At 35.2% G+C, this 14055-nt stretch overlaps 1 protein-coding gene across 1 annotated transcript in view; it reads left to right on the top strand.

Annotated features, from left to right (window-relative positions):
- Window positions 1-9341, top strand: part of LOC123558107 (uncharacterized) — a 125604-nt gene extending 116263 nt beyond the window's left edge. The window contains exons 6-14 of the mRNA XM_053524318.1: window positions 3639-3732; window positions 4020-4103; window positions 4403-4488; window positions 6062-6133; window positions 6449-6533; window positions 6676-6776; window positions 7355-7426; window positions 8356-8482; window positions 9241-9341. Coding sequence (XP_053380293.1) covers window positions 3639-3732; window positions 4020-4103; window positions 4403-4488; window positions 6062-6133; window positions 6449-6533; window positions 6676-6776; window positions 7355-7426; window positions 8356-8482; window positions 9241-9245 — 726 coding nt within the window. The 3' untranslated portion in view covers window positions 9246-9341. The remainder of the gene's footprint in view (window positions 1-3638; window positions 3733-4019; window positions 4104-4402; window positions 4489-6061; window positions 6134-6448; window positions 6534-6675; window positions 6777-7354; window positions 7427-8355; window positions 8483-9240) is intronic.
- The last annotated feature ends 4714 nt before the right edge of the window (window positions 9342-14055 follow it).

Raw genomic sequence — 14055 nt, 5'->3', positions numbered from 1 at the left:
AATGCCAACTTTATAGGTCATTTCAGCCTTTTTTTTATTACAAAATGGCCGCCATTTGCTTCGAAAGACCCTGATTTATCTAAAATTGACCAAGATATGATGACACAATGGATTTTCGTGTTCAGGAGTCAGTTTCTTACCCCACCCACTTATGATTGAACTCAAGCCTGGTATCTGCTAGATATGACCATAAACAGATACAATATCAGGTTAGAGACCACCAATTGTTTTCCCATAGACTTACATTGTAACATTATGGCGTGTATGGCCTTCCATACATCGAAACATGTATATCTAATTGCAAGATTTTCAAGAACTATCTTAGTTCTACCAAAATATCGGACGAAAGACATACGAATAGTGATACTTTATTTAAGTAATTTTCGTGTGAATGAGATGACCCCCTGTTTACATCATTGACATGGCGGGAGAAATTCGTTTGATAAAATTTTTTTCAATACACATAAAATGTAGCAAATTTTGTCAAAATGTATAATAAAATACTGTAAATGCAGTGAAAAAATATCAATTTTGAAAAAATAATCACTTCCTGGGTTTGTTTACATGACTGACTAATCAGAACGCACAGACGTTACCTTATTCCCAGGTATACACTTACCTCATTCCCAGTAAGTTCCCTGTACTTTTTTGAATTGGTGGTCTCTGACTATCAAGAGCACAGTGTCTTACCTTTTATTTGATACCATTTGACTACTTAACTGACTAAATCTTGCCAAGAAATAATTTGTATAACTTTAATATATGTCCATTTATTTGCGAAATTTGGTCATATTTTTTACATACTCATTAATATTCATAAATATGCAAATTAGTTAATTTACAGAAAGTAACTGAAAAGAAAAGGGAAATGCTTTAGGAATATTTTGATGCTGTTTAGGTTCTTATAAGCCTAAAATTGACCAAGATGTGTAGTACTTATTGGTTATATCTCTGAATTCCATAGCCGCCATTTTGAATTTAAGATGGCCGCAAAAATATTGACATGAAAATTTGAGGATGATACTTTCCTTGAAGTAGAAGGTTCATAGAACAAAATAAACCCATTTTCAAAAAAAATCCAGGAGGGTTTAAAAGTAGACGCCTAATTTTAACCATTGAAAATCCACAAACATATTGCTCACTAAATTATTACTTTCATGATAAATATTTATTAATAATTTATTATTTATCGAATCTAGATCAGGTGTTTAATACATTAGTTTGTAACTATTTACTTGCAACATTATATACAGCTTTTTCAAAATTCAGCAATGTTGCTCAATAATTAAAACGATCAATTTATAATTATTTTGAACATTAAAACAGCCGGCTGGTCTGGATCCATGCTGGTCGCAAACCCACTATGTTGGTTTTCTCATGGCGCGGCTCAATTATTTTGAACACTAAAACAGCATGTAACATTTTTTCACATTTTCGTTTCTAGTTTCTGAGTACACTCCTTTAATTCAACTTCTTGAAAATGTTTTTTTTTTCATATTTATTCCGATTTTTTCATTTTATATTGTATTTAGATATCATCAAATGTGCATACTGTTGTTAGATTTGTTATTGTATTTATTGACTTTCTTGCAGTGCAAGGATCGCACAATGACTACCGATACTTGCTATAAACATAATCGTGATTTTGAATGAAATACTTTTTAAAAGTGAAATATTTTACATGCACACCGATTTCCTTGGCTATTTGTTAAATTTGTTAAGGCTCTCCTTTTGTTTTACCCATCACAATAACTACAACAACACTCTGTCCAACGTTTCATGTTAAAACGCCAGGGTTATCTTAGATTTTATGACACGCTTAGATAAACACGGGTATTCGGCTGACCGGATACGACGCGGTCTAAGGGAGATAACTGTAAGCATATAAGTGTCACTTTTGCACCAAACGTATTGAAAAGTCCCACATGGTGAAAAAATTTCTACAACTTATTTTTATCAGCCTCGACAACTCATTCGTTATGGAATCAATCGTCTAGAGGGTATGGCAGAAGAGAAGCCAGTTTCCCAGTTTATGTTGAGCGCCAAACAAGGGATTTCTAGTTTAATCATATTTTATTGCTTATTACTATTTACATTTATAATAACAAATATCAAAAATGTACATGTACAGCCAAAACAATAAGCAAATGGGTCGGGCCACAAGTTCTTACAACATCAGTAAACGGCCCTTCCCAATAGAAGTAACATAAAGTAACTAGGCAGGGAAAACAAAATAAATATGAGAAGTTGTGTTATTTTTATTGAAATAATTTGTAATTTCTGGTACCATCTTTCACGTCCCAAAGTTTGGTATAACGAGGTTGGGATCGAACCCACGGCCTCCCGCACTCGGACGCTCTACCACTGGGTTATCAAGGCGGCCAAATAAAGTTAAATTGAATGACTCGAAAATTGGGCACAAATTTCAATCGTTTATTTACGTTATGTCTGTGCAAAGACTTAGTTTAGTTTACTTGTATTGTGCATTACAAATATTAAATTTCCATTCTACAGCTTCAGTTGGGACAAACTTTATATTCGGCCTTATTGGTTACTATACAAGGGTCACGGCAAGTAATATTGGACTTCACATTACACCAGTATTGCAAGCACCAGCACATGTCCGCGTGACGGCACCGTTTATAAACATGGACAGAACATATACTGTTTCAAACTATACTGTTATTCCGCTTAATGGAACACAGATACAATATGTAAACGGAACGCAATTTAAAGGGATTGAAGTTAGTTCGGATGCGAATATTTCCTTGACTGTTTTTAGTGCTAATGATAATGATTTAACGGAAGGACTTCTAGCGTTACCAGTCAGTGCTCTTGGTACTCGTTATATTGCTGCTTCTTACATCCCGTATAGGCCACACAGCAGTGAGATTCTCGTAGCTGGTGTGGAGAGTGATACAGACGTTATTCTTTCAACAGTTATTGATGGAAAAAGGAACACTAACCTGACATTTCGATTACAGAAATTTAAAACGTATCAATTTAAGGTGAATAATGACGTAAGCGGCAGTATAGTAACATCTAACAAACCAGTAGCTGTTTTCTCAGGATCTGCTGATGCAAAAGTTCCTGTCGGAATTGGCGATATTCAGTATCTAGTCGAGCAAATGATTCCGACAAAATACTGGACTACAAAGTTCATAATTCCACCTATCTATCCAAGAAGACATTTTGTTGTTAAATTAATTGCAGATCAGGACAACACAGAAGTACATTATTACAACAGCACGAATCATGTCGCCGTATACATGAAAAAAAGTAGTCTCGTTGAGTTGTTGTTTAGTAATGATCCTGTAACTGTTTTAGCAAACAATCCAATCAGTGTGATACAATATGGACATGATGGAGATAACATGGACGGTGATCCCTTCATGTCAAACACACAAGGGATCCCGCAGTTCCAGAACTCGTATAAATTCGTAACACAAAATTATCATTCCGGAGGAAGTAATACTATAGCTATTACAATTCTAAAGAACAGTACCGGCGGATTTCTATTGAATGGACATTCAATGTCTTACTGGAGCGTTAAGAATGTGTCCGTGTCTTCACCGTTTGATCAGTACATCATTCATTTTGTTAATGTCTCATACAACAGTTACTATCACTTACACCACAGTGGTGGAGTGAAATTCGGAGCTGTCATTTATGGACGAATCGATATTCTTACTGCGTATGGTTACCCTCTTCAGTTGTCATTTACCGATAGAGGTAATATTTTGATTTAATTTAATTATGATCCAATCATTTGTCATAGTTTTTTATGCTTGCTGTAATACAGGAGAAATTCAGATTTTATTAATTAAAAAAAGGGAGAATTACATAAGCTATTAGCAAAGTAGTGAAGCAGTGACCCATAATTTGACTCTGATGTTAACATTTATATCAACAATAGGTTAAAAGATCTCATATTATCAATACATATTGAACACATTATATTATGTTTGTTTGTTTAAAAATAGTGATTTAAACTGAAAATATTTTTTGAATACTTCAAGACTGCGAAAATCACACGGGAAGCCTCACAACCACACTTGTCCATACCAAACCAACCACACCCACGCATACAACAACTCAAGGAGGTATGATCTTAGAGCTATCATAATGTCTAATTGTAGTTACAGAAACATCAAATTTTAAATAAGTATGTTTCCCTTAACATCCCTATGTACTATTGAGATTATGTGTACTTCTGTGCCCTGTGTTTGAAATTTAATTTTGAAATTTAAAAGTATAATGATTTGACGTTGAACACTGCACAACTGTAAAAAGGCAGAATTATAGATTCATTTAAGTAAACAAAATTACAGTAAATTGAATATTTGACACTATTTTTTACAACTGCCATAAAATTCATACAAATACAAATGATCAATTACAGGAACTGGCAAATGGTGTTTTCACTGCGATGGTATGTCACACTTGCAACTTTGCGACCGTGTTCAGAGGTGCCACACAGAAAATCAGGTAAGCTCTTGATATTTAGCTGAACTTGGTGATTTACAGGTAAATATATACCAATTCAATAATATTTTAAGGTTGGAGGTTCACGTAAGTTGTGCGAAATTACTGTCGGTATTTAATAACAGTACAAACGTTAATACAATATATAAAATCCAAACCTTAACCTCTAAAGTTATATTTATACGTGATAAGACTATAAAAAGGAAAAAAGAAAGAAATAAAAAAAGTATATCCTAAATAAATTTTTATTTAAAAAAAATGTTTTTAACTCTAAGCCAAAAACTTGTAAATATATGTAAGATTTTTTTTGTAGAGACTTATAGCGACTAAAACTCAAATGTACCAAGACCGTATTTTGTAAATCCGACATGAACAGATCAGGCTATACTGAACATTTTGAACTTTTTGTTCATATAATATTTACCAACAAATCACGAAGAGGGCATTTGAACTTGGAACTGTCACTGATTTGCCAGTACACCGTTACGATTTTAAACAAATGCCCCCCTCCCCTCCATCTACCCCCTCCCACACCCCACACACAAAAGCACAAAAAGTCAAATAGATATCACGTGCCTTATATCAGTAAAATTTAAATTCTTGCTGTTTTAACCGTTTTTATATATTACTTTAATTAATACTGGCTACCGCGAGGAAAAACTTCAACTAAAAACTAGGCTAAATGTTGCGACTTAAAATAGTCAATAGTATAACACGGGATTTTACATTGTTCTCATGTCTCTCTCAATGTAATTGTCACTGCACTGATTCTTTCACAGGGAATCGACACTCTATCTAAATGTGTTTTGGTCATCATGTAACAATAATATTCAGTTGAATTTCATATCATATTAAATAAGAAAATAAGCTTTCATGAACTTATATTATCAATAAAAGTAACTAGACAACCTAAAACTTCACAGGAACAGTTATGCAGGTGAGAATTACAAAATGGATTCTCAGATATTTGCCAATACTCTCAAAGGAAAATATGAAAATCAGTTGTCTACAACAGTATTTTATACGCCCGGTGTATTATTTGAAGGTGCAGGTCGTCTGCATGAACGTCCTTCTGTTAGCAATTTCGATTCTGCTCATTTACCTAAGGATACTTTTGACTTATGATCCACCAACTTGATATGAACAGCTGGGTAGTTAGTGACGTTTAGTACAAAAATATGTTCTACTCAATATCTTGAGAATGCCTTGACTTAGAACCCTTTAACTTGTCAGGCATATTGCCCGTGCGCAGTGGATGGTCCCTATTAATTCTGTATTTATCACATCAAAGTTCAAGGTCAGAATGACTGTAAGTATAATAACCGTTACTTCTCGACGTTTTGACTTTTTACCATAAAACTAACTTTGCAGCCTTATTGTCAGTTGACACTAGATGTTCCCTAAATATCTTGATATCAAAGGTCAATGTCACTGTGGCTGGTAATACAAAAATCTTTTCTGCTTAATATCTTGGACATTTAAAAGATGCCACGACCAAACGGCAACTATTGTATTTAAATATGAAATTAATAACTTTAATGAATATTCATGGTATGTAAATTTAGTGTTATTGTAGGTTTGTTATGTGCAAAGTTATACCAGAAGTCTTGATGTCAGTCTTTACAGATCAGGCTGTATCAATCCGGAGGTAATTCATATCTTTCATATGGTCAAGTGTGTCGAAACATTGTTACCTAGGTATTATTAATTCATAGACTACCAGGAAACCTAGACTACATTTATAATAATCTTTATTTGTTGTACGTTTCAAACCATATGTTTCTATAGTTCTTAAACAAATATCAGTAACTTTTCATATTTAGCAAATTAATAGACAATGATCAGGTACTTAAGTCGCAGTTTTAATTCATCTGTCCTCGAAGAACGTTGAAATATTCTATTGTCTGTATATGTTTTTATGTTGGTTCTGAACATATAAACTTAATTTAATTATTTTTCCCAGCAATGTATAAACGGCGACGGAAATGGTGGTTGTCTACAATGTTGTAACGGTAGTTTCTGTAACAGTGAAGGTTGTGGCGACAAAGGTAAAATATTAATAAAACACGGAAAATCAAGGTAGTTGCTCTTTCTTCTCTTATTGGTACAGGAATGATTAGTAACAAAACACTTGATATTAAAGCTAATAATTTTGTTAAAAAGACTTATTGTTACAGTTCTTTTTTTTAGGGTTTCAACCGCTTGGACAAAGAGGACCTCTTTGTTTTGACTGCACCCATACATTTGACAATGAGGCATGTACTACATTACAACTGTGTGATTCCAATCAGGTAACTTAAAGTTGCATTAAAAATAAATATGATAATGTCATAATACTATTCACTGATGAAGGAGCATGGTATAGGAGTCTTAACGCTATTTTAGAAAAAAATACGTACTACTTACGACTCAAATCTGATAAGAGAGAAAAACGTAGATATTTCAATCTTAGCACACCTTTCCTTAAACAGCTTCTAAATCAAGTTCAATACAAATGTTCACTAAGTTAACACAAAAATGTGACAGTTCAAGCCTTAAATAGACAATGTCAACGGTTATAAATCAGTTTTAGTTCAGATCATAATTGATATGAACTACAGTTTCATTCTTCTTCTTCATGTCGCACTTTAGAATCGCCACTGACGCATTAAACATCTTTTGCGGAATACGTGCAACACTTAAGCATTCAAATTCATATACCTTCCACATAGATTTGAACGACATAGATATTTGAAAGTATAATGTTTTGAAATGTTTTGAATTTTGACACTTTAGACGGTTCTAAATATAAAGAATTAGGTCCTTCACGTTTCCGTAGTCGTACAAGTATTAATTCTCAACGTCTCTAATGTCACTGTGTATGTTTCAGGTGTGCATGATAGAAAAGTATAAATGGGGATCTAGTAATTTCCACAACATTATGGGATGTACCCATTCACAGGTAGTATTTAAAAAAAGTGTTACTTTTGTACATTTGGTGTTAACCATATTTGTACTTCTTGTTAATCAAGGAGTTGCGCTAGCGAATCAATGATGATTTGCAAAAAGTTCCAACGTGGTTTATAATCTTATAAATGTACAAAATATAGCACTTAATCCGTACATTTACATGCTACAGCAATAAGTTGTTTGCTTTTCACGAGTATCAAAATGAATGTCAGGATATCGATCTTTTAAACATCTAAATAGCATTGCATAAACAGATACACCCACGCGCCTTCCTATAAAAATGCTATTACTAATTTTGTATTGAAAGTATCCTTAAACCCGGGAACAAATTGTACAGTTATATACCGGTAGATTAATTTTTAAGTTTACCTTCAGATAATTTGTTTAAGCTATCACTTTGTGTTCTTTTTTCTGAAAATTTGGTGTCGAGGGATGCTTCTGGCGAACACGAAAGATCGCGCGTGCAGTATCACGGAAATGAGCAGCACCAATGTTGTCTACACAAAATAAACGCTTTTTGCTTTTTATGAAAACATAAATGGATGCTAATATTTACACATAAGCAGTGATTTGAAAGCTGCTGTCTTTAAACGGCACTTTAATTTGATATGGTAAAAGGCTTTTTCTAAAATATATTTTCTATACCCTTCTAATTAATTCAACAAGCTATAAGTAACACAATAACGTTTTGTCATCTCATGCTATGCCTCAAAAGCAATTTACTATTTCTTCTTCTTGTATAACGAAATGTTTATTGTTTAACACTAATTTTCATCCTGCTTCTGAGTCAAGGGAAACGGAAGCCAATATCTCGTTTTGCAAGCCCAAAGTGTTGTTGTTTCCATTTTCATTTCAATTGCTTAAACGTTTATGTCTAGGATTCTGATAAACTATATTATTGTTATTTTCATTGTATTGTAGGTATGCACAAGCAAGCGCTCCATAAGAGATCTGACTGCTCGTCATGCACCTGTTTGCTCACACTGTTGTCACACTGATTTCTGTAACATGAACTGTACAACACTGGATACAGGCGTAGCTATAATTGGTTAGTGTATGTACGTAAATTTTGAGTAGTAAGTGTATAGAAAAGTATTGTGTATTTAATGCAATGTGACAAAGTGAGGACCCGTGTTTCAGTTACATATGAAGTCATTAAGTACGTTTCAAAGCCTTAGAACAAAAACATAAGCGCCACTGAAGCGTTTTACCGGTTAATTGTCCAATGCTTGTGCAAAAATATATAAACAACAAACTTAAAGAAGCATAAACATATCTATTCAGTATCTTTGCAGAAGGTAAACCAACTACAATTATTATGTTGCTTACTACAGACCTGGGGCGGTCGTCTGCGCATGTCGCAGACTCTGATACGTATAAGCGCTTGAATTTGTCAAGTGAATTTTCATTCTGTTCAAAATGGCCGGCAGTAAGGATTTTGCAGAAATCCTCTCTCAGTACACAAGTAGAAAAGGATCTGCTCAAAGTTTAATATACTCTGGTATTTGATAGCGTAAATAAGATTTTATACATGGAAAGGGCCATTACTAAAAAGAGGAACTTTATGCATGACAACTTAAGTTATCTATGTGCCTCCTTGACGTCAAAGTAAACACATTTTACAGACATTCACAAAAGGAATGCGTAATGGACCCTACGTGTTGCAAACTAAAGGAATGTTGGAAAATGAAAAATATTACGTCTCCATTTATAAAGATTGTTTGTCTTTTACTTTCTACTATTCAAATGTCTAAAGAATCTATTATTCGTGTTTTTTACATGACATAATGTTTTTGTTTATTTCAGGTTAGGACATTTATGGTCGTTGGGTGAAAAATAAGACGAAGTTGGTATCCGGTTGACAGTACAATATTCATTGACATGCTTGAATAAATATATTTAAGCTAGTTGTTGATTTATCTGAAAATATATAGAAAATATTTGTTTGCTTCTGTGTAAGGTCAAAATATGTTTTTACCGACTGGACGGGGCCTCCGTGGCCGAGTAGTTAAGGTTACTGACTTCAAATCACTTGCCCCTCATCGATGTGGGTTCGAGCCTCACTCGGGGCGTTGAATTCTTCATGTGAGGAAGCCATCCAGCTGGCTTACGGAAGGTCGATGGTTCTTCCCAGGTGCCCACTCGTGATGCAATAATGCACAGAGGGGCACCTGGGGTCTTCCTCAACCATCAAAGCTGGAAAGTCGCCATATGACCTATAATTGTGTCGGTGCGACGTTAAACCCAACAAAATCAAAACAACAGTAAAAACAAATTCACTGACTGGGCACCAGATGCAAGAGTTTGAGAATGCTATATCTGGTGTTCACGAGTAAACAGTTTTAAAGGTTTTGACGCTGGCGCATAGCTCATAGGTAGTAGATTGATAAAAAGCTTTATCTTGATGAACTTGGTCGAAGATGGAAGATCAACCATCTAAAATAATTGAGAAATTGGCTGACCTGGCTCGTATAAATGAACCGTCTCAAATACAATGAGTATTGGTTGAGCTGGCTCACATATCCAAATTAACCCCCAGGATTGGTTAAACTTGCTCGCACCTGAATCGCAGATCGAAGGTGAGCAGTCTAAAATATAGTGAGAATGTGATGACGTGGCTCGTAGATGGTAGATGAAACATCTAAAAGCAGTGAGAATTAGTGGACCTGTCTCGTAGATCGTAAATACATTAAGAATTGGTTAACCTGGATGAAACTTCTAAAAACGACAGTGGAAATTGATTGACTTTTTTTCTCGTATATCGTAGATAAACTATCCTGCGTACAACGCGAATTGATTGATCTAACTGCACAAATATCAATCCGCACATATCGCACATGTTAACATTAAGCTGTGCACTCGCATTGACGGAGCCCACGGATGGCTATATGATTATGTTAAGTGACCATAATGTCACTATGCGAGGAACTTGTACATTACAAGTAATGATTGCATTTTTTTTTATCTGAAAACAGACATTTTGGACATTTGCCTTACGTGCTACAAACCATATATGCATAGTATTTCTACCATGTAATATCAAAATTGCTTGCCGACTGGAGCAACGTAATGTATACGAAACAGACCTTAGTCTAAGTTATAATATTTTGTTTAGGAATGAGAATCTATGTATTTTCCATACCGTTAAATGTACTAAATACATAAAATTAATTATCTTTTTTGATTAGTTGAATCCAAATCATAACACTGAGGTCCAATATTTTCTATCAAGTTGGTGACTGACAGCACGATTGGCAAACATCTTGTTTCATCTTTCATTTAAACAACTTTTCCAACAGTTGATCATCATGTAAAAGCAGAAATATTTACCGGTGAACTGACTGTATATTTAGCGGAAATGTGTGACAAGTGTGTTTCCTGTTAAGATATTTAACATCTGGTCATTGGTATTCTACTTAGGTAGCAGTTGGTAGTTTCCAGCCTTTGGTTCGAATTGGCCATGGTCAAAATCCTAAAATAAAGATAAGAGCCAAAACTGAATGTCCCGTTTTCATTCAAAATAATATTCAATGCAGATTTCGTACTTTGGTGCTGTGAAATGGACATTTAAAATACTTCTGACAAGTATTCAGCCGACCTGAACGGAATAAGTGTCCTGAAGTTGGTTAGATGCGAAACTGCGAATATTGGTTGCTGGCTCTATGTGCAAATGTCAAAACATCAGAGGCATTATTCAAGAAGGAGTACTGGAAAAAGCAATCGGCTGACAGATATTTTTGTTATGCAAAATAGGTACAGGAGAGCCTTGCGTACCTGTTTCACTATTAACTACCTATGGACTACAGAATCCTGTAAATGTCAAATATTTCTATCAGATTTTAATAAAACATACAAATACATGATAGCTATATGGTTTATTTCTTTCAAAGCACATTGTTTATTTGAGTTCTGCTTAATCGAGGGAAGACGGTCTCTGCCCGGCTTGTGAAAAACCGCAAAACTGGCATCTGCTACCTTAGCGAGCTAGTACTAATTTTAGAAATGGCAAATTCTTAGCCTCGAAAATGTCAGACCTTTCAGAACACTGCAAGATTTTATAAACAAATTTGATATAGAACAATTTATTATTTTTACTTCAATCACTGCGAACACAATAAGTTCGTGCGTAATAATGTGCTGGTCAGGACCAACGTCTCTATCAACTTTCACGATCCAAGGCCCAAGCGTTCTCAAGTCTTGGCCGGTGTTTTATGATGTTACTCCTGTATACAAAATGTTATGATTCTAGGCCCAGGCGTTCTCAAGTTATCATCCATAAACCGTTTAACTGTTCCGAGTCATTATGACCTAGCCCTTTGACCTACTGACCTCAAAGTCGAACTTGACCTGTATTTTATGATGTTATTATTATCAGCATTTAACCAGAGATATATATAACGCCCTTTTCATGATAAACACGTTCAAAGGCGCTTTACATACAGCAAACGCAGCCACACAGGGCGCAAAATTCATCCTCTACTAGTACAGACACAGGGCGATCTGACTGGAGGGAGAGAGTGAGTTAAAGCCCCCAGAAAAGACTGAGAGAAATCCCTTTTAAACACAGGCCTGTCCGGCTAACTTACCCTAGCTTTTTGCGAATAGTCTGGTTCTTTAACGTGACCGGTGTATAGCATCGACACACACGATGCCGTCGTTCTTGGGAAGAACAGTAAAAACTTCATAGTTAGGTGGGAGACACTAAAGAGCATCTCAGAATTGTTTCAGTGCCTGGATCGGGATTCGAACATCGGACCTCCGGATTGACAGTCAAGCGTGTTACCACTAGACCATCGGTCAACATTAACCTGTGTCCCAGAAATTATTTAAACCTGTCAAGTCTTTCAGAAGTTATTGTCCGGAAACCATGAAAACCAACGGAACGACAGAGCGACTGACAGGCCTACCGACCGACCGACAGGCTCACTCCGATATTCCCCCTCGTTTGTGGGGTATAATAACTGTGAGTTTAAAGGCATAGATATGCAGTTACAATAAATTCGTATGTACTATGTTGGAATCTGAAGGAAAATATCTGCAATTTCAATAATTTCGATTGTAATAATGCTGAGTTTCAAGGAAGAAATCTACAATACTTATTTGATTCAGTCGAATAATGTACCGATAAGGAGAAGTAACATTGTGTTGGAGCTAGTCGCACTCCTGGCACGGATCGTCTCTCCTAGCTTTACACTGCTGAAAGGATATTGGTAGTTTGCTAGCAAGTAGTCAAGCTACCGACTAGATAATATTTTATCTTTTTAAAAGGTTTTCTTAAAACATTTTGTTTTCACACGTTTATAGTCAGCATTAGAGATCTGTAAACGCCAATTGGCATTCTCGCATGCCATGTGTAATATTGTGCAAGAGACTATAAAGGTTTGACTTGCATTCTCAAAAAGGACCTAAAATTGTGTCCTTGTAGTGTGTGACTTTCGTGCCTTTAGGGAGTTTCGTTTTGCTTTTGGGTACCCTATCTAGCTCAAACGGTCAGGAGAATGTATGAGTATGTTTAAGGTGTTAACACAAGGGACGTAAATTTTGAAAACGATTGTTGTGTCCATGATACTGCTTACCTTCATATTTATGGGATCCTTTGCTCATATCTATATAAAAATGTTTCAGTTATCTGGTAATAGGATATATAAAAATGATTTAGAAACATAAAACACAACTACGCCAAATAATACTCGGAATTTGTGTTTAAGGAGATATGATCGGTGTGTTAACAATCTCGGATGACTCTTATGCATCCTTTTGACATTTTTGCAGTCGCGGAAATGGCAACGTCACAGTGTTGAATACCGTTAAGTAAAACTGAAATGACTGAATGCACTGTAAACAGACACATACGTTATCTGTTTTTCATGAGTACATTATTTGGCAAACACAATGCCCTGTACTAATTAACAAACTTACCGTTATAGGTGCACATTTGATAAATTCGTAAATTTGTCCATATTTAATAACCTGTGTATTAACGAAATAACCGGGACAAATCAACACTGTTCTTAATTCATTTATTTTATTTAGATTGTTGGATTTAACGTCGCACCGACACAACTATATGTCACATGGAGAAATTTCAAGCGTTGATGGTAGAGGAGGACCACATGTGTCCCTCTGTGCATTATTTCATCACGGGCAAAACCCTAAGTAGAACCACCGATCTTCCGTAAGCCAGCTGGATGGCTTTTTCACTTGAAGAATGCAACGCCTCGAGTGAGGCCCGAACCCACATCGACGAGGAGCAAGTGAGATCCCACTGTTTTTAAAACTGTCCGTTTTCAATATGATTGTCAGTAAAAGTGTTCTATAATTGTAAATGATATGTATCAATATCAATTTCTCTGTTCTAAATATAGCCTTATGGATTCCATTGCAGCTCTAATGAGAAAAAATGACTGGGAACACTTTCTGACTGTCGCTTACCGTTGTGGAGAATAATCCCTAAAATGAATTAAAAGTAAACGTTAAGAAATAAAACTATGAGGAGGTAGCAGCTCGTCAGAGTGACGAAATGACAAAAACAGCATGTTACAATTTTTTAACTTTTCATATCGGTACATACTTTAAGTCTACTAAATGAAACTTAAACTGGGACAAAAATATGTGTATATC

The sequence above is a fragment of the Mercenaria mercenaria genome, chromosome 15, assembly GCF_021730395.1.
Source record: "Mercenaria mercenaria strain notata chromosome 15, MADL_Memer_1, whole genome shotgun sequence".
Lineage (NCBI taxonomy): Eukaryota > Metazoa > Mollusca > Bivalvia > Venerida > Veneridae > Mercenaria > Mercenaria mercenaria.
Note: the sequence above shows the minus strand (reverse complement) of the source record. Positions and strands in the feature narration are given on the sequence as shown.